Genomic DNA, 24,259 nt, shown 5'->3' with positions numbered 1-24,259 from the left:
TTTTAATTCAATTTAATACTATTCTTAACTTCCGTGGTTAATCATTATTGGATCATCCTTCTCAGAGTCTTTAATAATCAATAGAATACATCTTGGTTTAGAATGATAAAATATCTCCTCAAAAGTCTGGGAGTACTTACGTATTGCCTTAAGATTTAATCTATTTTTTCCCAGTCCACTCTATCCAACTCTGCTTTCACACCATTATAATTATCTTTATTGAACTTAAAGGCACTCAGATCTAAATTTCTCACATTCAAACTGAATACTAAATTTTATATTGCCATGGTTACTCTTCCTCAGAAGATTCTTTACTGTGAGATTTTGAGACATTAAACATGACCACACTGAAGATATTGTTTCCTCCTTATTTACTTACACTACAGTTTCATTGTAGCTGCAACAAGATATCCTGCATTCTGCTTGTCTTTTCATTACCTCAATATATTTATGTATGGAACGATCTGTCAGCATGGCAAGCAAACAAAAGCTTTCATTGATCTTGGTATGTGTGACAATAATAAAGAATACCAATATTTGGTTCCACAACATATTGTTCCAAGACATTGCCCTGAAAAATACAATGAACTTGCCAGTGGCCATCTAAGTACTTTGTTTGTCTAACTTATGGGATTGTTATAATTACTCATGTATAAAGCATTACATTTCTGGAAAACTTAAATAATCGGCCAGTTTTGTTCGAGAGCATGTAGACTATTTCCACCAATTTGCTACCAGCTAAATTGAATCTATATCTTGATTTTGAGATGAGGGATCAACAAAGGGGGCAAGGTTACAAGGTGAACATGTGACTTAAATTATCTGAACTTGCAGGTCTTCGGGTTGTACTCTAGTGCAGAGACCTGAAAAACAATTTCTTTTAATATGAACAGCAAAGTTGTATATATTTAATAACTCTTACTTCAGTAAGTTGATGGAGAAGATCATGAGAGGCAGGATTTATGAACATTTGGAGAGGCATAATATAATTAGAAATAGTCAGCATAGCTTTGGCAAATGCAGGTCTTGCCTTATGAGCCTGATTGAATTTTTTGAAAATGTGACTAAACACATTGATGAAGATAGAGCTGTAGATGTAGTGTATATGGATTTCAGCAAGGCATTTGACAAGGTACCACATGTAAGGATTATTGAGAAAGTAAGGAGGCATGGGATCAAAGGGGGCATTGCTTTGTGGATCCAGAACTGTCTTGCCCACAGAAGGCAAAGAGTGGTTGTAGACAGGTCATATTCTGCATGGAGGTCAGTCACCAGTGGAGTGCCTCAGGGATCTGTTCTGGGACCCTTACTCTTCATGAGTTTTATAAATGACCTGAATGAGGAAGTGGAGGGATGGGTTGTAAGTTTGCTGATGACACAAAGGTTGGAGGTGTTGTGGATAGTATGGAGGGTTGTCAGAGGTTACAGCGGGACATCGATAGGATGCAAAACTGGGTTGAGAAGTGGCAGATGGAGTTCAACCCAGATAAGTGTGAGGTGGTTCATTTTGGTCGGTCAAATATGATGACAGAATATAGTATTAATGGTAAGACTCTTGGCAGTGTGGAGAATCAGAGGGACTTTGTGGTCTGAGTCCATAGGATAGTCAAAGCTGCTTACAGGTTAAGAAAGCATACAGTGCATGGCCTTTATCAATCGTGGGATTGAGTTTAGAAGCCGAGAGGTAATTTTGCAGCTATATAGGACTCTGGTCAGACGCCATTTGGAGTACTGTGCTCATTTCTGGTTGCCTCACTATAGGAAGGACGTGGAAAGCATAGAAAGGGTGCAGAGGAGATTTACAAGGATGTTGCCTGGATTGGGGAGCATGCCTTATGAGAATAGGTTGAGTGAACTTGGCCTTTTCTCCTTGGAGCGGTGGAGGATGAGAGGGGATCTGTATAAGATGATGAGAGGCATTAATTGTGTGGATAGTCAGAGGCTTTTCCCCAGGGCTGAAATGGCTTGCACGAGAGGGCACAGTTCTAAGGTGCTTGGAAGTAGGTACAGAGATGTCAAGGGTAAGTTTTTTTTATGCAGAGAGTGGTGAGTGTGTGGAATGAGCTGCCAGTGACTGTGGTGGAGGTGGATTCAATAGGGTCCTTTAAGAGACTCCTGGACAGGTACATGGATCTCAGAAAAATAGAGGGCTATGGGTAACCCTAGGTAATTTCTAAGGTAGGGACATGTTTGGCACAGCTTTGTGGGCTGAAGGGCCTGTATTGTGCTGAAGGTTTTCTATGTTTCTATGTTTTTACTAAAAGTAATCTGTAATGTGGTTCTGTAAATGACCCACTGGTTATCTGCCAAAACATTATAAATGTTTTGTATAATATGTACCTGAAATTTCTAATTTAATCCCAAATAGATAAATTGAAATTTACCATTGGATAATTTTCCTAAGCCATTTCTAGTTGTAGGATGTTGATTATGCAATTTTCTAAAATTGACTATAGTGAAGAGCTACATTTTAGGTACTGTATGTGACAGATATATCAATTAAAACATGATTTTGGATTAATGTAATTTGAATAATTAGGAGAATTTTCTTTTAACAATTTAAAAAATGTGGTGCATGACACATGATAAACATTTCTTTGCATATGATAAAAGACTCAAAACATTGCTCTGAAAGCTTCAAAAGAAAAGAGCAAATATTCTCGTCAGTCCATAAATGCACTCATTAAATCAGCTTTCTACCTTTCTGTACAGGAGGGTGGGAAGAAGCCCTGATGGTTCCAATAAGTTCTTATTTCCTCTCCTGGTATCGACATAGATGGGTACAGGTTTCTTCGGCACTGACATCTTGACTTCAGCTATATTGGCTTCAATAAAATTTTTTTTGGTCTGGAGTCCCATAAGTGGCTTTTCAGATGGAATCGAGGTTTTTATTCCATCCACAGGGACTTTATAAGGTTTTTCTGTGGAATTAAACATATTAAATTCTTGAGATACTTTTTAATGAAGAATTCCTTGTTACTACATCACTCTGTTGTGCAATCCAGAATGAAACAATGGGCTCTTCCTTTTACTTGCTAACTGAAACTGATAGCCATGGAAAATATGCACAAATTCTATGCTCCTGTATCCCAAACAGGGGCAATGATATGAGCACCAAGCTTGCAATTTTTCATCCTCTGAAATGAATGCACAGAAACCACTGATTTGGCATTCCTAATATTTTATAAGCTCTGCTCAATCAGTTCTTTGATAAATCAGGATTGTAGCTAAACTTGCATTAAATAACACAAAGTTTACAGGATGAGTTGTTACCAGTCTTTCCTCTCACAATAGATGGGGCTCACTAGATCTCCCTCTCCTCCTGGAGAAAAGAGACGAGAAATTGTATTTGAAAGCTTGCACTATAAAAGCTATGTGCATTCTTCATGATGCAAAGAAGGCCAGAAAGAGATTTTGCTAATGAATGAAAATTCATGGCAGTTCTAGACAGGGCAAATAGTGAGAAGCTATTCACTATTAGCAGATAGTTTTAGGACTATGATGCAGATTTATAGTGAAAGTTGAAAGATATAAGGGGGTTGTGAGGAAAAATTTCTTCTGTAAAGACTGATTTTGGTCTGGAACAACATCTAGCTCTAGCTAGGGGGGAAATGTACTAAGCAAAATAATAGGGCTAAAGGCCAAGAAGTCCTCTGAACCTCATGGTCTACAACCAAGGACCTTAATAATTGACTGTAAAACTGGCATAAGCATTGTTTGTAACATACCAAAATCCTTTGGATTCTAGAGGGGTCCTAGGGGAATAGAAAATCACAAATGTATTTGGAAACTGTAGGCTAGTTAGATTAATTGTGTGTAATTCCTCCAAGTCTTTAAATTTTAATTTGGTCTAACATGGTCTTGTATCTCATCAAAGGCTCCCTGAAAGTCCAACCAACACTATAACATCTGGTTCATACTATTCTATCCCACCAATTACAATCTCTAAAGGTTCACACATTTGTCAAACATAATTTCCCATTTATAATTCCATGTTCAGCCTGACCGAACTTATTTATTTTAACAGTTATGAATTACGAATTCCAGAATTGTCCTTACCATTGATGCCAGGCTAATTGGTTAAGAGCTTTTCATCTCACTTCTTTCTTAACTACTGGAGTTACATTCACTGCTTTCCATTGTATGGAACTGTTCTGAAATTGTTACAATTTTGGATGATATCAGCCAGTACTCTTGCATATCCAGAGCCACCTCCTTTAAAACATCAGGCCCTTCATTGAATACAAGGCTCAGATGAAACTTAATTCTATGAATGTCTCACAAATATTTGTTTATCTTCATGGAAGGCACACAAAACTGTATTGGCTTGTATAAATGATGCTCAAGTTTCAGAAAAGCTGAGCTGAAACAATCTTCTATGTCAAAATGATTTAATTTTTCAAAAAGAAACTGTGTAGAAGTATGTACTGAATGTCATATCGAAGCTAGTATACCTTTATTTTACTTGCTACATTTTAAAATTACAAATTATAAAATGTTTCATTCTATTTTACAGATGCTTACTTTCTGGTAGCTTTTGTTCCTTGGAATGCTTCAACAGATGATGCTTTGGGCAAGGAGGCTCAACCTTAGGTAAACCCATCGTTTTGTGTGAAGTCTTCTTACTATTCCATTCATCTTGTACCATTTTCCGTTGTTTTGAAAGATACCTAAAAACATAAAACTTGTAAATCACTTTTGAGTCAAGGCAGATGAACAAAGAAACTAGCTATTATTTTGGTACAAGAACTATTTACATATTTTTAAAAGAGTTACAGGTTGCTTTCCTATGTCCGATGTTCTTGAAATGATGAAGCTGCATGTTGGTGTAGAGAATAGAATTATTTCTGAATATTTCATTTTCATAGCCCTCTTCATACAGCATCAGATATTATAAAAGAGAAAGTTGTCCACTTTTAGCACCACATCCACCACTGAAGCACCCTTGATGTGGTATCCCATCTGCAACAACTACATGAAATGTTGCTGTAGAAAAACAGCATCCATCGTCAAAGATCCTCACCACCCAGATCACGCTCTTTTCTCGCTGCTGTCATCAGGTAGAAGGTATAAGTGCCTCAGGACTCACACCACCAAGTTCAAGAACCGTTACTACCCCTCAACCATCAGGCTCTTGAACAAAAGAGGATAACTACACTCATTCTACTGTTGGTGTTCCCACAGCCAATGATCTCACTTTAAGGACTCTTTACCTTAATTTTTCATACATTTGCATAGTTTGTTGTCCAATGATTCTGCTTAAAGAGATTGTTCTATAGATTTGCTAAGTTTGCCCGCAGACAAAGAATATCAGGGTTGTATGTTGTAACGTGTATGTACTCTGATAATAAATTTTACTTTGAATGTTCAACTTTGAAGATGCATTGTAGATACTTTTAATATAAGCTTACAAACTTCGTCATCCAGCTTTCTGGAGAAAGGGCAGCAAATGTGTGATATCACCATCTCCCTCCAAGACCATGACCAATGGGGGGCCCAGTTCCCCTCTAAGTCATACTCCATCCTAACCTGGAAATTATTTCCAACTTGCAGCATTGTTGAATAAAAATCTTGCAAACCCAACTTAACAAAACACTGCAGGACCAGCTTTATCATAAACACTGCAGCTTTTCAAGGGGGCAGCTCAGCATCAGCTTCTCATGTGCGGTTCAGAATGGATAATAATACAGTAGATTCTGGTTAATTGGAACACATTGAGACCACTACATTTTGGCCCAGTAGGCTGAAATTTTGTGTAAGTAGTTAAAAAGGTATAAAAAAGACAAACTGGGTCAGAAATTATGTATTTAAATGAAATACCGAACAAATTAGAACACTACCAGCACTACAAAAAGTAATATAAAACTGTATTAATTCCTAATAGTTATCAACAGAGAAATTCATCCAGTGTTTGATGGAGTGTTAGTAACATACACAAAATTTTGATGGCGTTTTCTTTTGGCTGTAAATGAACAAAACCAGTGCAAAGACCTAGTGCAGATAATGGACTGACTACCTAAATGCTTTAAACAACTGCATCCTCCAAATCTTCACTTCCATTGTAAAATTCAAGGTGATTGTTGATACCTTCAAATTCTTGGTAGTTCCTAACTTGCTGAAGAAGTGAAAGCATTTCATTTTTACTCCCAGCCATTTCCGACATCTCTGTGCCTGAATACTTGAAATTGCAGTGAGCAAAACAGCTCCGAATTGTCTTACTGCTTATTTCTTGCCAACTATCAGTGACAAAAATCACTGCTTTTTGAATAGAAACCCATGCAACTGGTGCTACTTAAAGACTGCAATACAAGTGCATGCCACTTACGCTTGTTAGAAACTGTTTGGCAACAGTCTCCTGTCCAAATTAAGTGGCACTGTGTCTCAGATAAGTGAAGGGAATCTTGGCTATTTTATCGATTAGTTTTTGTTCTTTGAGAGTTTTCCCAAATAAGTGGCTGTCCCAATTAGCTGATAGCCCAATTAACCAGAATCCACTGTATTGGCCTTGTCACTAAGACCAATTCCATTAAATTAAACAGGATTAGGTACTCCTTAGAAAATTTAAAAAAATTATGAAGCCGTTTCCAAACTGTTCTGATACTTAGCTTCTGTCAATTCCAGTCTAAGAAAATTATGTACCAATTGTTCTGAGAAATCTTTTATGTTTCTGAAGAACTGAAACATGGGTCTTCTAAAAGAATTTGGTGCACAAAAGATAGATACCAGCCTGATCAATCTGTACCAGCAAATTCTGGATCCATATTCCAGAAGCTATTTGCATATATCTATGGCTAGAGATGCACAATCTTCCTCAGATGAAAGATGTAGTAACCTGCAGAGGATTCAATATGCCACCAAAGCTATGAAAGGATATGTCGAATGTTTCATCAACTTCACTGATGCTATTAAGAAAAGTAACTGCTGAAATTCTTAGCACTTGCTCCAATATACAAGTAACATGCAGCAAAGTTAGGGATGGAATGTGCACTGGAGACTCGCTGACTATCACAAGGTTACAATAGTACCTAGGTTTAATTAGGTAGAGGTTTATGGTGAAATGGGGAAAGTTTAAATGAGATGTGCAAGGCAGTTGAAGTTAGGGGAGGTGATTGAAGTAGATGCAATAGCAACATGTAAGAAACAGTTAAACACTTGGACAGGTAAGGAACAGAGAAATACAGCCCATGTACTTTAATTTAGCATCATGGTCAGCACAGGCACATAGGCTCCTTCCTATTCATGATGGTTGAGACTTGAAGTCACAAGAGAATGAATATTCTAGGATCTTAGCAAAACAAGCTGCTGGAGGAACTCACTGGGTCAGACAGCATCTTTGGAAGCAAAGGTCTAGCCAACAATTCATGTCTAGACCCTGTAATAGGAGAAGTATAAAGGGCAGACAGTCAGTGAAAAGAAGTTCAGGAGCTGGGTGAGACAGGATTTGGTAAGTGATAGACGGATCCAGGCGGCATGGAGTTGATAAACAGATGGGGGTCAGGAGATGACAGCAACAGAGGCTGGGAGATGATTTATGTGTGATAAATGGTGCAAGTTATGGAATCTGATGTAAAAGGAAGGTAATGGGGTGCTGAGTTGATTTAGTATGTGGGTGACAAGCAGATGGAATGAGGTGAGGGAAGGCAAAGGAATTGTTGGAAGCAGGGTGGGAGAATATATGTGAAAGTGGTGGGTTGAAAAGAAAGAGGTGTGCAAGAAGCCAAACACAAACAGTGTTTCAAATTCAACAATTTCAGGTAACCTGCATCCTTTTTGTTCTTTTCTCTCCCCTTCTGGTCCTACTGCATATTTCTTTCTTTCCAAGGATTAGCCCCTCCTACACTCCACAGTCCCAGTCCCTAGTTAGTTAGAGCTTTATTGTCATTGCCGAGGATAACGAGATTACAGTGCTACTCGATTCCACAAAAAAAACTGGCAATTCATTTACTAAAAACGCAATGACTAAATCTAAAATAATATCTGAGTTACTTAGACTGACATTCAAGTTGCAAATGTATTAAAAACAAGCAACTCTAAAATGGGGCATTGACCAGTTGCATGGCGGGGGGAGGTGGGGGGAGCAGTTTTTCAGGTCTGGAAGTCCGTGCTGAGATGTTTCTGTATCTCCTGCCAGATGGTAGGATATTGAACAGGTGATTACTGGGGTGGGATGAGTCCATCACAATTTTTTTTGCGAGCCTGCTATAGACATCGTAAGTTGCAGATGGCTTCCATATCTGGTGGTTATGTCACAATGCTGTTCCGTGCAGTTCTGATCACTTGATGAAGAACTGTTTGGTCAATCCTACTGCAGCTTGTGTACCATCGTGGCATTTATTTACTTATTGAACACAGTGCAAAATAGGCCCCTCTGGTCCTCCGAGCTGCGGCGCCCAGCAACCCTAGCCTAATCACAGGACAATTTACAATGAACAATTAACCTACTAACCCATAGGTCTTTGGAATGTGGGAGCACCAGGAGGATACCCACGCGGTCGTGTAGAAAACATACAAGTTCCTTACAGGTGGTTCTGGAATTATCTTTTTACAAAATTGTTGAGTCTTCTTTGGACATATAATAGAAATTCACAATTTTCTCCATCATGTAGCATCACCAAGTTGCATTCCAATCCAGTCTGACTCGACACGTTATAAGCACAACTTGGAGACTTTTGATATTAATCGCCTTCCCACCTTTTACCTCTGCGATCACGCCCACCCTCCACTTCCATCCAACTCTCTCATTCACACCACCACATCCTCACTTGGTACGTCCTTCTCTCCGAGCCACCCGGAATATGGGTAACACTCACTTGAGCCGGCGACGGGGTGGCTCTTCGGGACGGGGCAATAGGTTGTAAATGCACTCGCTCGAAACTGGCTCGTCCATGCTGGTACGAGGTACTCTGTTCAGTGAGTGGAAGCAGACTGAACGCGTTACCATAGAGACTGTTACTAACAACAAACCGCTTCCATGGAGCGTCACTTCCGTTCTGGAGACTCGAGGTACGTGATTGGTTAATACAAGTCCCGGCATGAGGTGACGCAGAGTTTGACAACCCTCAGAATGGTGAGAGGAACAAAAGCTCAAAGTATTGTGAAGCATCTACACTACATTTCATGTATGATATTAATATTCTTAGGAACCTGCCAGTGATCAGAAAGACCTGTGTGTTGCTCTTATTACCTTGGGAGAGGTTAAGGCTGCCATTTCAAACTTAAAAATATTAAGTCGCCGGTGTGGACGGTCTGACTGCAGAATTTTATAAGATGTTTTCTGACACCCTAGCTCCCTTTTTAGTAAAATTGTTTTTAGAATGTATTGATAAAGAATTTCTTCCCCCTTCTTTAACACAGGACCTTACTTTAATTCCTAAACCAAGAAAAGGTAAATTATTTATAGATAATTGGCGTCCTATTTGCCTTCTCATTAGAGATTATAAAATTCTGGCCCAAATCTTTGCTAACAGAATGAAAGTAGTTTAACCATTTATTATTGATGAAACTCAGTCAAGTTTCACGAAGGGTCGTCATATCTCTAATAATGTCAGATTAGTTTCAGATCTTATTGATTATTCTCATCTTGCTCAAAATGATAGTTTTATACTGTTTTTAGATTTCTACAAAGCTTTTGATGCTATTGAGTATCAGTTTATCTTCTTTGCCTTGGTAAATTTGGATTTGGTCCATTATTTTGTAAGGCTGTTAAGGCTTTGTACACAAACACGAATAGTTCTATGAAGTTAAAGTCAGGGACTTCAAGGTTTGCTGTGAATAGTGGGATGAGACAAGGTTGTCCTATCTCAGCTTATTTATTCCTTTTAGGTGCTCAGCTGCTCACCTATTCCATCAAGTCTATTCCTCTAAAAGGCACTTCCTGTGCAAATTACAATTTTCTGATTAGTCAGGTTGCAGATGATACGACTCTTTTCTTAAATGATGTTTCGGAAATCTCACACACGAGGAGATCTGCAGATGCTGGAAATTCAAACAACACACACAAAATGCTGGTGGAACACAGCAGGCCAGGCAGCATCTATAGGGAGGAGCACTGTCACGTTTCGGGCCGAGACCCTTCGTTCAGGCTAACTGAAAGGAAAGACAGTAAGAGATTTGAAAGTAGGAGGGGGAGGGGAAAATTTTGTGTTTCGGAAATCTCATTGGCTTTAAACTGTATTTCTGTTTTTTCCAAAGCCTCAGGCCTCTGTCTAAATATTCACAAATGTGAATTGTTTCCTCTTAAAGGTTGTACTCAATCTATAATGAATAATATTCCAGTAAAAGAGAAATTTACATATTTGGGGATAACTGTTATTAAAAACGAATACTTAAGGTGTGTGGATAATTTTCAACCTCTTATAGACAAAACCAAAAAAAGATTAAACCAGTGGCTTCAAAGGGACTTATCTTTGAAAGGTTGGGTTTTGCTTTGTAAAGCAGAAGGTCTTTCCAGGATTATATATATGGCTGTCCCATTATATGTTGATAAGAAATCTGTAAATTGATAGACACCATGTTGTTCAACTATTTATGGAAAAACAAAGTTCATTATATAAAAAAATCTGCTGTCATGATTAACATGACAAGGGGAGTCTAATTTTCTTGATTTTGACAGTCTTAATAATACTTTTAAATTAATCAGATTAAACAATTTTTACATAATCCTACTTCTATATGGAATTGTATTCCTTCTTTAGTCTTTTCCCAGGTTGGTGGGTTAAAATTTTTTCTTTTATGTAATTACAAAATAGACAAGGTTCCTCTCCGTTTATCTCAGTTTCATAAACAGATGCTTTTATCTTGGTCTTTGATTTACAAACACAATTTTTCTCCACATAGTTACTTTATCTGAAATAACCACAACATAACTTATAAGAATAAATCTTTGTTTTATAAAGATTGGTTTGATAGTAATATTTTGTTAGTTAAACAGTTATTTAATTCAAGTGGGACTTTATTGAGTTATACTGAGTTTTTATCCACCTTTGAAGTTCCTGTGACTCCAAAAGAATTTGCTTTTGTTATGGATGCAATTCCCTCTGGTGTAATTATGTTGTTTAGAAATACATCATATTTGGTAGTTGAATTACCCAACTTTGATCCACCCAGTACAGCTGTAGGAAGGATTTGTTTTCCTCCAGCTTTAAAAAAAAGGTTTGTTTTAAAAATACATTACTTCTATTCCTAATGCTGTTAGTTTTTGGAATAGTCGCTTGGGGAATCTGAGGCGGAGGAGTATTTGGGGCTTATTTAATAAATTTTTATTGAGGAATAAAATTAAAGAAATTTCATTTAAAATTATACATAGATATTATCCAACCAATGTTTATTTGACAAGGTTTAATTCTGATTTTGAAACTAACTATTCTTTTTGTGGTTTATAATCCAGAGGATTTATTTAATCTGTTTTGGGATTGTGAATATGTTAAAACATTTTGGATTGATATTTGTCAATTTATTGATCAATATATTAATGTGGATTTTATTTCTTGTTTTGAAAATGCCTTTTTTGGGTTTACTAATAATATCAAATCTCATAGGAATCATTTATCATAAATCTTTTGTTAATTTACAGCAAATTTTATATCCACAAATGCAAATACAGCAATAAGAAACCTTCATTTATATTTTTTACGTCAGACTCCATACTGTACGTTACTATTCTGAAAACTTCCCATAACCAGAAAGCTGTAAAGACTGTTCAAATCTGTCAACATTTTAGGTTATTGCTGTAAATGTTTCTGTTTTGTGACTCCTTTTAGATATAGTTCCTTCTGTCCAGCAGTATTTAGAGTGGATTTTCTTGTTTATTTGTATATTTAAAGTTAATAGTTATATATTTGTTGCTGCTTATGTGTGATTCCCTGGCTTTGTTAGCATATGTTTAGTGTTTCTGTTTTTGTTTGTGTTCAATAAAAATAAAAAAAAGTTAAAAAAAGAGAGGAACATGTAGGAATAGTATAAGAGAATACTAAAGGTAGGACATTAAGAGTCATAATGCAGAACAACAAAGAATTAGGGACAGAATAATAAAAAATGGCTTAACAAGGAATGTAGTATAAGGTGACAATGTGAGATAAGAGTGAGAGTAATATAGGATAGAATCCAAGATTGTTTAATGTCATTGCCTGTACAAAGTGTAAGGAAGAATGAAGTAATTGTTACTCCGGATCCAGTACAGCACAAAACCCCAAAAAAGATAAAGAACATAATAATACTAATAATAAAACAATAAATATAAATGCATAAGGCAGCTTAAACATAGATTGATTGTATATCCAGAAAATAATGCTAGGCTGTATATAGGTGAATGACAGGAAAAAATAAAGTAGTGGCGCAGTTGGAGTGTGGAAGTAATTTTTGGGGAAAGTAACTGTTTTTGAGCCTGGTGGTCCTGGTGTGGATGTGGTAGCTTCCTCTCTGATGGGAGTGGAACAAACAGGGTGGGTGCTAATGATGGTACTGATCTGTACATGTGCCCTTGATGACGAGTAGGCTGGTGCTGGTGATTCACTGGGCAATTTTGACTATCCATTATAGAGCCTTCCTGCCCACGGCAGTGCAGTTTCTGAACCAAACAGTGATGCTCTATTGTCCATCTGCAGGATGACATGAATATGAATGTGTAAGACCAGCTCTCTTCAGCCTCCTTTCTAAGTGGAGGCATTAGTGAGCTTTCTTGGTTGTGCAGGATGTGTTATGGAGATGTAGGTTGTGGGTGATGTGGGGCATTCTGAGGCACTGAATGCCTCAGTGGAGTTCAGAAGGAGCATTCTGACATAAGTGTTCTTGTTTCTTAGGTGTGTTAGGGTCAGGTGCATGACAGATGACATCTGACAGCAGAGGGGAAGAAGCTGTTTCTGAATCATCTGGTGTGTGCCTTCAGGCTCCTGTACCTCCTTTCTGATGGTAGCAATGAGAAGAGGGAATGTCTTGGGTGAGGGCGTCCTTAATGATGGATGCTGCCTTTTGAGGCATCGTTCCTTGAAAATGTTCTAGATGCCAGGGAGGCTTGTGCCCATAAAGGAGCTGACTGAGTTTACCACCTTCTGCAGCTTATTTCAATCCTGTGCAGTGCCCCACCCCATTCTAGATGGTGATGCAGTCAGTTACAATGTTCTCCATGGTACAACTGTAGAAATTTGCAAGTGTCTTTGGTAACATACCAAATCTCAAACTCCTAATGAAATATAGCCGCTGTCTTTGTAACCACATCAATATATTGGATAGATCCTCAGATATGTTGACACCCAGGAACTTAAGATTGCTCACCCTTTCTACTTCAGGTCCCTCATTAAGGACTGGTGTGTGTTCCCTCATCTTACCGTTTCTAAAGCCCACAATCAATTATTTGGTCTTACTACATGGAGTGCAAGGTTGATGCTGTGATACCACTTAACCAGCTGATCTATCTCACTCCTTTACGCTTCTTATCACCATATAAAATTCTGCCAACAATAGTTATGTCATCAGCAAATTTGTAGATGTGCATCATAGTGCAGTGGGCTGAACACACATCCTTGAGGTGTGCTAATGTTGATTATCAGGGGGGTGGAGATGTTATTTCTGAACCACACAGACTGGTTTCCAGGTGAGGAAGCTGATGATTTAGTTGCAGAGGAAGTTACAGAGGCTGGACTTGGAGCTTTTTGATCAAAGCTGTAGGAATGATTGTGTTAAACGTTGAGTTGTAGTCAACAAGCAGCAGCTTGATTCGAGTATTTGTATTGTAAAGGTGATCCAAGAACACATGAAGAGCTAGTGAGATCACATCTGCTGTAGACCTATTGTGGTAATAGGCAGATTACAGTGGGTGCAGGTTCTTGCTTGGGCGGGAGTTGGTTCTAGCCATAACCAACAAATCAAAGCACATCATCACCGTAGATGTGAGTGCTACTGGATGATAGTTGTTAAGGCAGCTCACCCTGCTCTTCTTGGACTCTGGTATAATCATTGCCCTTTTGAAGCATGTGGGAACTTTCAACTATATCAGTGAGAAATTGAAAATGTCTTTGAACAGACCGCTAATTAGTTGGCACCGGTTTTCAGAGCCCTACCAGCTATACCATCAGGTTCTGTCGCCATGCGAAGGTTCACCCTCTTGTAAGACTTTCCGATGTTGGCCTCCAAAACAGAGGTTACAGGGTCACCAGATGCTGCAGGGATCCTCATAACTGTAGTTCTATTCTCCCTCTCAAAGTTTGCATAAAAGGTGTTGAGCTTATCTAGAAGTGAAGTATCACTGTTTTGTGGGATGTACTGGCCTGCAACCCCTGCAAGAGTTGATGTGCATCTGATTCTGCCTCAGTTGGGATTGTTCTTTTGCACTTGAGATAGCCCTCCATAAGTCCTACCTGACTTCCTTGTATAGTCCCAGACCACCAAACTTGTATGCCATAGATCTAGCCCTCAGCAGACTGAATCTCCTGATTCATCCACAGCTTTTGATTTGGGTATGTGCAGTTTGTTCTCGTAGGCATACACTCATCCACATCGGTTTTAATGAAGTCAGTGACAACTGTGGCATATTCATTCAGACGACAATGAATTCCTGAAAACTGTCAGTCCACGGACTCAAAGCAGTCCTGTAAGAGCTTCCCTGCCTCTTTGTCCATTCCTACTTGGTCCTCTCTACAGGAGCTGCAGCCTTCAGATTCTGTCTATTGCTCAGGGTGTAGAAGTACAGACTTTCCAAAGTGTGGCCTGGGATAGCATGGTAAGCATTTTTGGTAGTATAACAGAGGTCCAGTGTGTTGGCTCCTCTGGTTCCACAAGTAATACATTTGGTGATAATTATTTGAGACTTTTTAAGCTGCTTGGTTAAAAATCGCCTAAACGATGGGGAATGCACCAGCGTGTGCTGCTTCATGCCTGTTGGTTACATTGATCAGTTTGTCCAGAGCCTGTTTGACATAGGCCCAAGGTAGAATGTACACCACAACCAAGATGATGTCTGAAAGCTCCTGTGGCAGATAAAATGAACAACACTTGATTGCCAGATGTTCCAGATGCTGAGTGAGCAGGACTGGGACAGAACTGCCAGAGATCGTACCTTTGCCAGCAGAATAGATGGCAGAGGAAGTCAGAACCCTCTTCTCTTTAAATGAACTTTCAATCAGAGCTGATGGAAATGTTCCATCGGAGGTTAATTATAAATGGATAATAGAGATGGTGAGATAATAAACTAGCAGAGAAAAATGTGAGAGTAACAGAAAATGTAAAAACAACAGGGAATAAGACAGAGCAACAGAAGGTAACAGGGAGAGTACAGCGACAGACCTAGGAGAAAGCGTACTTGAGATATAATAACAGGTAAAGTAATGACATAATGGAGATTGAGTGCAGTAGAGATAGAGAGAATGAGGTGGAGTTATAGATAGCAATTAAACTGAAACAGATTACTAGAAAGCTCGACACAAATAAAAAAAGGGTTTATAATAGTGATTGAATGTAATGAGGACGTGAGAGGAACAAACTTTAGAAGTAGAATATACAACTATTGACTTAATTTAGAGCTACATATTAGTGATGAAATTATGGGAAGATAGTATTGTAAAAGTCTGAAAATTTGATACGTTTGTAAATCTTGACAGCTCAACAACATAGAACAGTACAGCAAAAGAGTAGGTACTTTAGCCCATGATATTTGTACTGACCATGATGCCAATCTAAGGTATCACATGGTCCATATCCTTCTATTCCCTGCTTACTCATGTGTCTGTCTGAATGCCTCTAAATACCTTTTTATCTGCTTTTACCAGCTCCCTTGCAGCACCTTTGCCTTGCAAATCTCATTTAAATTTTCCCTCCCTTTCCTTAAACATATTGCCCTCCAGTTTCTAATACTTTCACTTTCGGGGTAAAAAAAAACACTGAAAAATTACCCTTTCTGTCCCACTCATATTAATCCTTGTTGCTTGCTGAACTGCATGATTTGGCTTTGCATCACTGGGATTACGGGCTGGCTGAACAGCCAGAGCTGGGGTTAGAAATGTGGATCGGTTTGAGACCAGAAGCAGAGTCCAGAGTGAGGGCCAGACATACAGCTGGTGCCAGGTTCAGGAGGATGCATAGGTTTCAATGTGTTTGACAAGCTCAGTCTCACCAGTTCTCTGTCCTCCCTCTAGACTTACCAGGGCTTATTTTTTCACTTTAAACTCAAATGGTCCATGGTAAAATGTATTATACCACCGTGTACTCTGTTTAAAAAGTGAAATACAAATTATAACTTAAAATAGACTGAAAATTCATTAGACTGGCATCAAAATCCTGAGGCTGCCAAATGATTGGAGTTTTATTGTAATTGGAATAGAGATCGAATAAAAATGAGGATTAGAAGAGATCATAGAGAAAAAAGAAATAGTTGAAAAGAGATAATGGAGCAAGATAGAGATACATGGAGAGAGAATTTGAAGTAGATTAAAGCTAAATTCCTCTCCTCCATTTTCAAGATACAATTTTCAGCCTTTACCTTCTTTCACTACCTCTGTGACTCCTTATTTATTGGGAACATTTCCCAAAGAGCCACGTTCCTGCCTTTCTGCTTATGGTTTGCCCATCACGCAGGCCGACAATTTATGAAGCAAGCACTTGGTTATAATGTTAAACTTGATTGATTTTCTTGTACTAGGATCAATCACAAGTTTGAGACCATTTTTGGAGCTGACAGTATACTTAATGTAGGGAGTTTATGGAGGACTTGTGGTTGGGCTTGCTCAGGAAGTGTGCAGAACAGGATTGGAATTAGGCTTATGAAAAAGGCTTTTCAAAATTAAGACAGCTTGTTGACTTGTTCCCAGCACTTGCTTCAGAATTTATACAGCCAGTGCTAATGCAGGTGACTTTTAGAATGTACTAAATGGTAGCCCTTGTTTCTCAGGTTCTGAGAGTTGTTGAGAAGGGGTAACACATACAAAATGTTGGAGGAACTCAGCAGGTCATAATGGAGATGAATAAACAGGCGACACATCAAGCCAAGACTCTTCATCAGGAATGTGCTGCAGGGATGGTGATAGATCTAGATTTTAACAGACACAGTGTCCTGATGAAGGGTTTCAGCCCAAGACATTGACTGTTTATTCCCCTCCATTATTCCCCTCACCTGAGCTTTCGAGATCCTCTAGCATTTTGTGTGTGTTGACCAAGATTTCTAGCATCTGTAGAATCTCTTGTTTTGAGAAAGGGCATTCAGTTTATGGGAGATATTTATTAGCCACCATCTGAGTGAATAAACATTTTACAACACAATCTATTTTCTCTCCTTCCCTGTAATACATCCACGTAGTTATTGCTGGGTAGTAGAATTGGGGACAAGATGGTATTAGGTTGAATTGAATGGATAAGAGTACTTGGGCACCATGATGGACCTTTGTGTTGAAAGTGATGGAATTATTAGTAATGGTTCTGCTGAGCCAATATTAGCAGCAGACATTGACTTTAGTTGTTTCCAGACACACTCCAGGAAACTGATGTGGGGGATTAGATGAAGTCACATAAGTGTAGACATATTTGAACACATATAAGGATCCCAATGTATAGAATGTAAAGCTAGTCTGGTGGTTACCAAAGTAAATTAAAGCATTTTACATCAGGGGAAATTGGCTCAACTGGGAGATAGCCTGAGCCTGGTTGGTTATATACAGCTTACTGTGGAGGATTGTGAGGATGGTGCAGAAGATGAATTTAACCTTTTCATTAGAAAATCTATTTGCAGAGGTGTAACATTAGAGCAGGAAAAGCAAAAACACCTTTTAGAAAGAACAAACATAGTTCCAGCAAAAAAGTACTGACTGAGGCATGTTTCTCTATTCTGTTGACAGTAATTACAGAGTTGTATTGCGACACATTACTGTTAATTCTAGTGTATTGGCTAACTGGATCCCATTGAGTCAAGAATTTGTTTTCTTCATCCTGTAAGGATTGGAACTTGTCCTTAGAATATAGAGACAACAGAGGCTTGAAGAATCATTACATCGAATAATTTAGTGGTGAGATTCTGGATTTACCAAAACCAACCAATGAATTAACCAATCACAACAGCATTATTTTACTGAAGTGGATTAAGGAAGAGATCTGTCAGATGGGGAGGACTTAACATTATGGGATGTTATGAAGAATAGTGAAATTCATCTGTGACTTGAAACTTTGTTATATATTCCGATTGTGAAGTGAATAGTTGGAATTGGAATTGGTTTATTGTTGTCACATGGACTACTCAGACAGATGAATTCATTACACAGTACATTGAGGTAGTACAAGGTTAAACAATAACATAGTGCAGAATCAAGCGTATCAGCTACATAGAAAATACAGTGCAGGTAAAGAATAAGGTGCAAGATGATAATGAGGTAGATAGTGTGGTCATGAGTCCATCTTATTGTGAAAGAGAATTATGCAGTAGTCTCAGAACAGAGAGGCAGAATCTCCTCGAGTCTGGTGAAGCATGCTTTCAGGCTTTTGTATCTTCTGCTGATGGAGAGCTGAGCAGAGAGCATGACTGGACAGGTGGGGTCTTGATTGTGCTAGTTTCTTTACTGACGCAGCAAGAAGTAAAGACAGAGTCCATAGACAGGAAGCTGGTTTTCATGCTGTGCTGAGCTGTGTTCACAATTCTCTGCAGTTTCTTGTGGTCACATGCAGAGCAGTTGCCTTTATGCTCCAGATTTTGACTATCCATATAACTGCTCTTGACAGGACTGTCATAAAACACATGTTCCTTATATTTGAATTTTGAACTAAAAAGCTTTTTATAAATCTTGACATACAGAAGCTGTGTACACATGACATGAGTTTAGCCTCATTCGACAGCAGAAAGTACTTGTTTTGTCTGTGCTCAACTGCATATATATTAAATAAAAGCACACACGAGGAAGATGGCTTTAACTGGTGTGTTAACATTGCAGCGAAAGAGAGAGAGAGAGAGAACAATGTGCATGCGCAGACAACAGTCCATATGTAGTGCTGGGGGTGCCATTGCTCTAAAAGAAATAGATATACACATTATACTCCTCCTCCTTTAGATTAATGCAACATAAAGCTGTATATGTATACAACATTCAATTTCCTTTTCATAAACTCATATTCCAAATAAACATGCATTCACAAAAACAGTCCATAACTAACTTCACCATTCTAAAGATTCAGTCTTTTGGGTGGTGCTCTGTTTCTTTCAGGATAGTGCCTCTGGACCTATGGTGTACCATTAAGTTTGGCAGGTGGCTTGTCAATAACAATGTACTCATCATGTCTCTGGGCCTGCGGAGTGGCATCAGGTTTAGTTAGTGTCTTGTCTAAGTGTCATGTTGCTGTCATGACATCGTCGCTGAGAGGCAAGTCTGATCACTGTACTGTGTCCATCTTGTTGGACGCAGTCGACTCAGGTGTGTTCTTCGGTTGAGCATTCAGTATCTGGTGTGCATGGTGTCTCCATATCTGATCTCCATCATCCACTGTGTATATCAGTCGTCCAGTTCTTGTAGCTATCCTATTGGATGTCCACTTGTCATCTCTGTAATCATGCGCTAGGATTTCCTGTTTAATATCGAAGCTCCTTGCTGCTTCACTTGGCAACTGGCTGAACTGTTTATTCTGCACTCCCCTCCATTGATCTGGTTTCAGGAAGTCTATGCATGATCTTGGATTCCTGCTCATGTTTGACCTGTTGTCTCATGAACAGAGTTCTGAATCACAAAAAGGAAGTTGTCCACTTTGTGCTGTAGAGAAATGTCCTCTTTGTCCATTGCTTTAGTGCACTTCTTGAACATTTGAACAAACCTTTCAGCTGACCCATTCACTGCTGGGTGGTGAGGAGCTGACTTGAAATGTCTGATGACATTTTTCTTCACGAACAGTCAGAATTCTTCTGATGTGAATTGTGGTCTGTTGTTGCAGTTTGCTTGGGTAAGCTGTTTGTGGTGAAGATAGTCTCCAGAGTGGAGACGGTCTTTGCTGAGGTGGTTGACTTAATTGGTATAACCTCTAGCCAATTAGATAGGCATCCACAGCAATCAGAAACATGCAGTCCATTGGTGGCCCAGCAAAGTCAATATGTATTTCTTGCCATGATGATGATGGCCACTCCCATGGGTGTAACAATACTTGTGGGGGTGCATTTTGAACTTTTTGGAATCTCAAACAGCTTTTCAACAACTTTTCAATCTGCTTATCTATTCCCGGCCACCACACATAGCTCTGGGCAAGACTGTTCATCTTGACAGTACCCAAATATCCTTCATGCAGATTTCCTAACACTCTGGTCAGGGTGTGAAGGGATGTGGGAAGAAGACAGGAGATTGGGGCTGAGAGCAAAAGTAGATCAGCCATGATGAAATGGTGGAGCAGACTTATGGAGAGGGGAACTAGTTACTCCATTAAAAAAAGGTCAGCTAGTGTACCACTGAGACAGGAGTTGCAGTCAGGGAATGAACATGTGATTCCTGGGAGGTAAGTTCCCATGGGATCTGGAAACCCAAGTTTGATTCCCACCATAGCAGATGGGGATTGAAATTCAAGTACACTCAGCTACTTATATACATCTCCTGCACCTAATAAAGTGGCCACTGAATGTAGGTTTGTGGTCTTCTGCTGCTGTAACTGATTCACTTTAAGGTTTGATGTGTTGTACATTCAGAGAAGCTCTTCTGCACACCACTGTTGTAATGCATGGTTACCTGAGTTAGTGTTGCCCACCTTTCAGCTTGAAGCACTCTGGCCATTTTCCTCTGAGTTCTTTCATTAGCAAGGCATTTTCACCCACCAAACTGTCACTCACTGGATTTTTTTTTGTATTTTGCATCATTCTTTGTGAACTCAGAGACTGTTGTGTGTGAAAACTCCAGATTGGCAGTTTCTGAGATAATCAAAGCATCCCATCGGGCATCTTCATATATTCCTCAGTCAAATTCACTTGTATCTCATTTCTTTTCCAATCCGATATTTGGTCTGAACAACAATTAAACCTCTTGATCATGTCTGCCTGATTTTATGCATTGAGCTGCTACTACATTAATGGCTAATTAGATATATGCTTTTATGAGCAGGTGTACAGGTGTACCTAATAAAGTGGCCACTGAGTGTTCATGCACCCTTGGGACCTATCTTGTACTGAACCACAGAAATTCTCCAATTACCTTCCACTAAACAGGAGAGCTTTTTTTCTTTAAGTATAGACCCTCCCCAAGTCACAAAGGGGTTTTGAGAACTGCCGGTAAACCAAAGTTGCTATTGGCTAAGATTATGAACGTTGCAATGGTAGGTAAATTAGCTTTAGATCTTAATTTATTTTAGATTCTAGTTGGAATTAGTTGGCTTGTATAGTTATGTACTGCAGAACAAAACATGACAGACTATGACATTTGCTGGATTGCTGGATTACGGAATGCTAGACTAGAGTTCAGCCAGTAATGGTAATCAAGAGGTGACGAGATTGTTAAAACACAGCTGGTTTAACAGTACTTTACACTAAATGCCATGGCTATAATTTGACTTTTGACTGACCACAGAGTGTTGATTACACTCTGTCTCTTTTCATTTTAATGGCAATTGGGGGTGGATAGTAGCTGTCGTAACATCCAGTGAATGAATAATTTAAAGAAAACACGTATTGAACTTTTGAAGAAAACAGCAGATGCTGGAAATCTGAGATAAAAAAATCAGAAAATGCTGGAATGTTAAACATGTCAGCAGCATTTGTGGAGCGAGAAATGGACCTTTTGTCAGAATGTGGGCTTGTCTAGGATGTAATATTCTCAAAATAAAAATCAAGCACTGTTGCATAGAATTTTTGTTTCAGTTTGCTATTTATCTGTTATCATTGCCCAGGTTATACTCCAGCTTATCATTTCCAATCCTACTAAGGGTGGAAAACCTCTCATTAACTCAAAACTCTCACTCAGGAGCTGAATGAGAGGCAAGACAAAATGAACACAGTGTTTTGTGGCCAATCAGAATATTAGTGCAGCATTAGCTCCAAATTTTTCTGACTTCATTATCATTCATTTATCTCAATAATATGGCTGTAGATTTTGCAGAATGTTTTTAGGAATTATGAAGTGCAGTAGTTCATTAATATTAGTGCCATTACACCATGGCGATTACAGTAACAGAAATAAAAATGTAAATAAACTTATTCTCACTGCATGAGGTTGGGTCACGTATATTTATTGAGTATTTGTGTGTACTTGAATGAAGCTTATAAATGAAAATGCAGTAAAATTCATTTCAGAGTTCGATGCTACAAAGCTGACATATGGTGTGGGGGTGGGTTTGGTTGTGGACGGCTGTGTGATTACCCATGCTACTGCAAAATCTTGGCACTCAATTTTTATACAGTAAATCTGTTTTACCATGTTATTTATGCATTCACATTTCATGTAAGATTCAAATAGAATATAAGAAATGGATAACCACATTTTGGGCATTGAGGCTAAATTTTCTGTGTGTGTGTGTGTGTGTGTGTGTGTGTGTGTGTGTGTGTGTGTGTGTGTGTGTGTGTGTGTGTGTGTGTGTGTGTGTGTGTGTGTGTGTGTGTGTGATACATTATTGCCAACATGCACTATAATATGTTTTCATTGCTGATAAGCTCCATGATGAAGTTAATTTCTGTGTTCAAGAACATAAAATTTTACTTTATCTTGAAAACTGGATTGTAATCGAAGATAATTTTGCCAAAGGCAGTCTAGTATATTAGATAACCCAGTTAAACTGGTTTGTATCTTCCAAATCAACAATATATTTCTAACGAGGAAAAAATTCAGAAATCAGAGGTACAAAAGGATTTGGGAGTCTTTTGCAGGATTCCTTAAGGTCAACTGGCAGGTTGAGATGGTGTTAGCATTAATTTCAAGAGGACTAGAATATAAAAGCAAGAAGGTAATGCTGAGGCTTTATAAAGCACTGGTCGGACTGCGCTTGGAGTATTATGAGCAGTTTTGGGCATCTCTGAAAGGAATTGCTGCCATTGGAAGGGATCCAGAAGAAATTCATGAGAATGATTCTGGGAATTGAAGTGTTAATGTAAGAGGAGCATTTGGTGGTCCTGGGCTGTACTCGCTAGAGCTTAGAAACATGACATTGGGGGGGGGGGGGTGTGGATCTCATTGGTGCCTATCAAATATTGAAAGCCCTAGACAGAGCAGATGTAGAGAGGATGTTTCCTATGGTGGGAGAGTCTAGGACCAGAAGGCACAGCTTCATAATAAATTGAGGTGAATCTGTGGAATTCATTGACAAAGATGGCTGTGAAGGCCAAGTCATTTGGTATTTTTAAAGCAAAGGTTGATAGGTTCTTGATTAGTAAGGGCATCAAATGTTATGGGGAGAAGGCAAGAGAATGTGGTTGAGAGGGATAATAAATCAGATGATAGATTGATGGCTTGATGGGCCGAACAGCCTAATTTACTACAAAAGTCTTCTGATTTTATATGTAGTCTTCTGATTTTATATGTCTTCTGATATATATGTACATTTATATTCTTATGTAATGAGAATGGAGAGTTAAAAATCGCATTTTGTACTTGGCTAGTCCATAGTACGGGTAATTTACCCCATTTCTCACAGTGATACCCAATTTAGTTATGGAGGCCAGGGTCTTTTGACATGCAGAATATAGGTGTGATGATTTAATTTAGTTCAAGTGCAAAGAAGTAGTGGCCAGGAAAAGGTCAAGAAATGGAGTTCATTTCTTTTCCATGGCCAATTCCAAAAAAAATAGGCCTGCCTTATTTCAGCTTGTTGCCTCCTTGTCTGGCAGAAAGTAATCTCCACTCTTGTCCCTATTTCTCGATCATTCTGCCCAATTCTACTTTCAGACGCTTTTCTCATTGGCTTCCTACCTTGTGCATGACTATCACAGACAAGAGAAAATCGGCAAATGCTGGCAATCTGAGCAACACACACAAAATGCTGGAGGAACTCAACAGGCCAGGCAGCATCTACAGAAAAGAGTCGAGGTTCTGGCCTGAAACATTGTACTCTTTTCCATAGGTGCTGCCTGGCTTGCTGAGTTTCTCCAGCATTTTGTGTGTGTTGTGCATGACTATGTTGTCTTTGATGAGTGATCATTTCTGGTCACTTGAAAGTCTGATACGCTATAGTGAGCCCAAAACTCTCATCGTTGTCCCCAACTTTGCTGTTCATTGTGGGTGAGAACTTGAAATTAAATCCACTTTTGTTTATCCTAGAAGCATTTGCTTGCATCCCTATCTCAGACTGCACCCTGGTCATGTTGGTGACCTACTTCCAAGCTCTTATGAAGGCCAATAAT

General features: G+C 38.9%; 1 protein-coding gene across 1 annotated transcript in view; it reads right to left on the bottom strand.

The window, feature by feature from the left end:
• Positions 1–8,954, bottom strand: part of enkur (enkurin, TRPC channel interacting protein) — a 28,108-nt gene extending 19,154 nt beyond the window's left edge. The window contains exons 1-3 of the mRNA XM_059972071.1: positions 8,811–8,954; positions 4,525–4,670; positions 2,701–2,921 (exon numbers count right to left, since the gene is read on the bottom strand). Coding sequence (XP_059828054.1) covers positions 2,701–2,921; positions 4,525–4,670; positions 8,811–8,941 — 498 coding nt within the window. The 5' untranslated portion in view covers positions 8,942–8,954. The remainder of the gene's footprint in view (positions 1–2,700; positions 2,922–4,524; positions 4,671–8,810) is intronic.
• Positions 8,955–24,259: the final 15,305 nt, after the last annotated feature.

This window comes from Hypanus sabinus, chromosome 6 (assembly GCF_030144855.1).
Source record: "Hypanus sabinus isolate sHypSab1 chromosome 6, sHypSab1.hap1, whole genome shotgun sequence".
Classification (NCBI taxonomy): Eukaryota; Metazoa; Chordata; class Chondrichthyes; order Myliobatiformes; family Dasyatidae; genus Hypanus; species Hypanus sabinus.
This window is presented reverse-complemented; position numbering and strand designations above follow the sequence as displayed.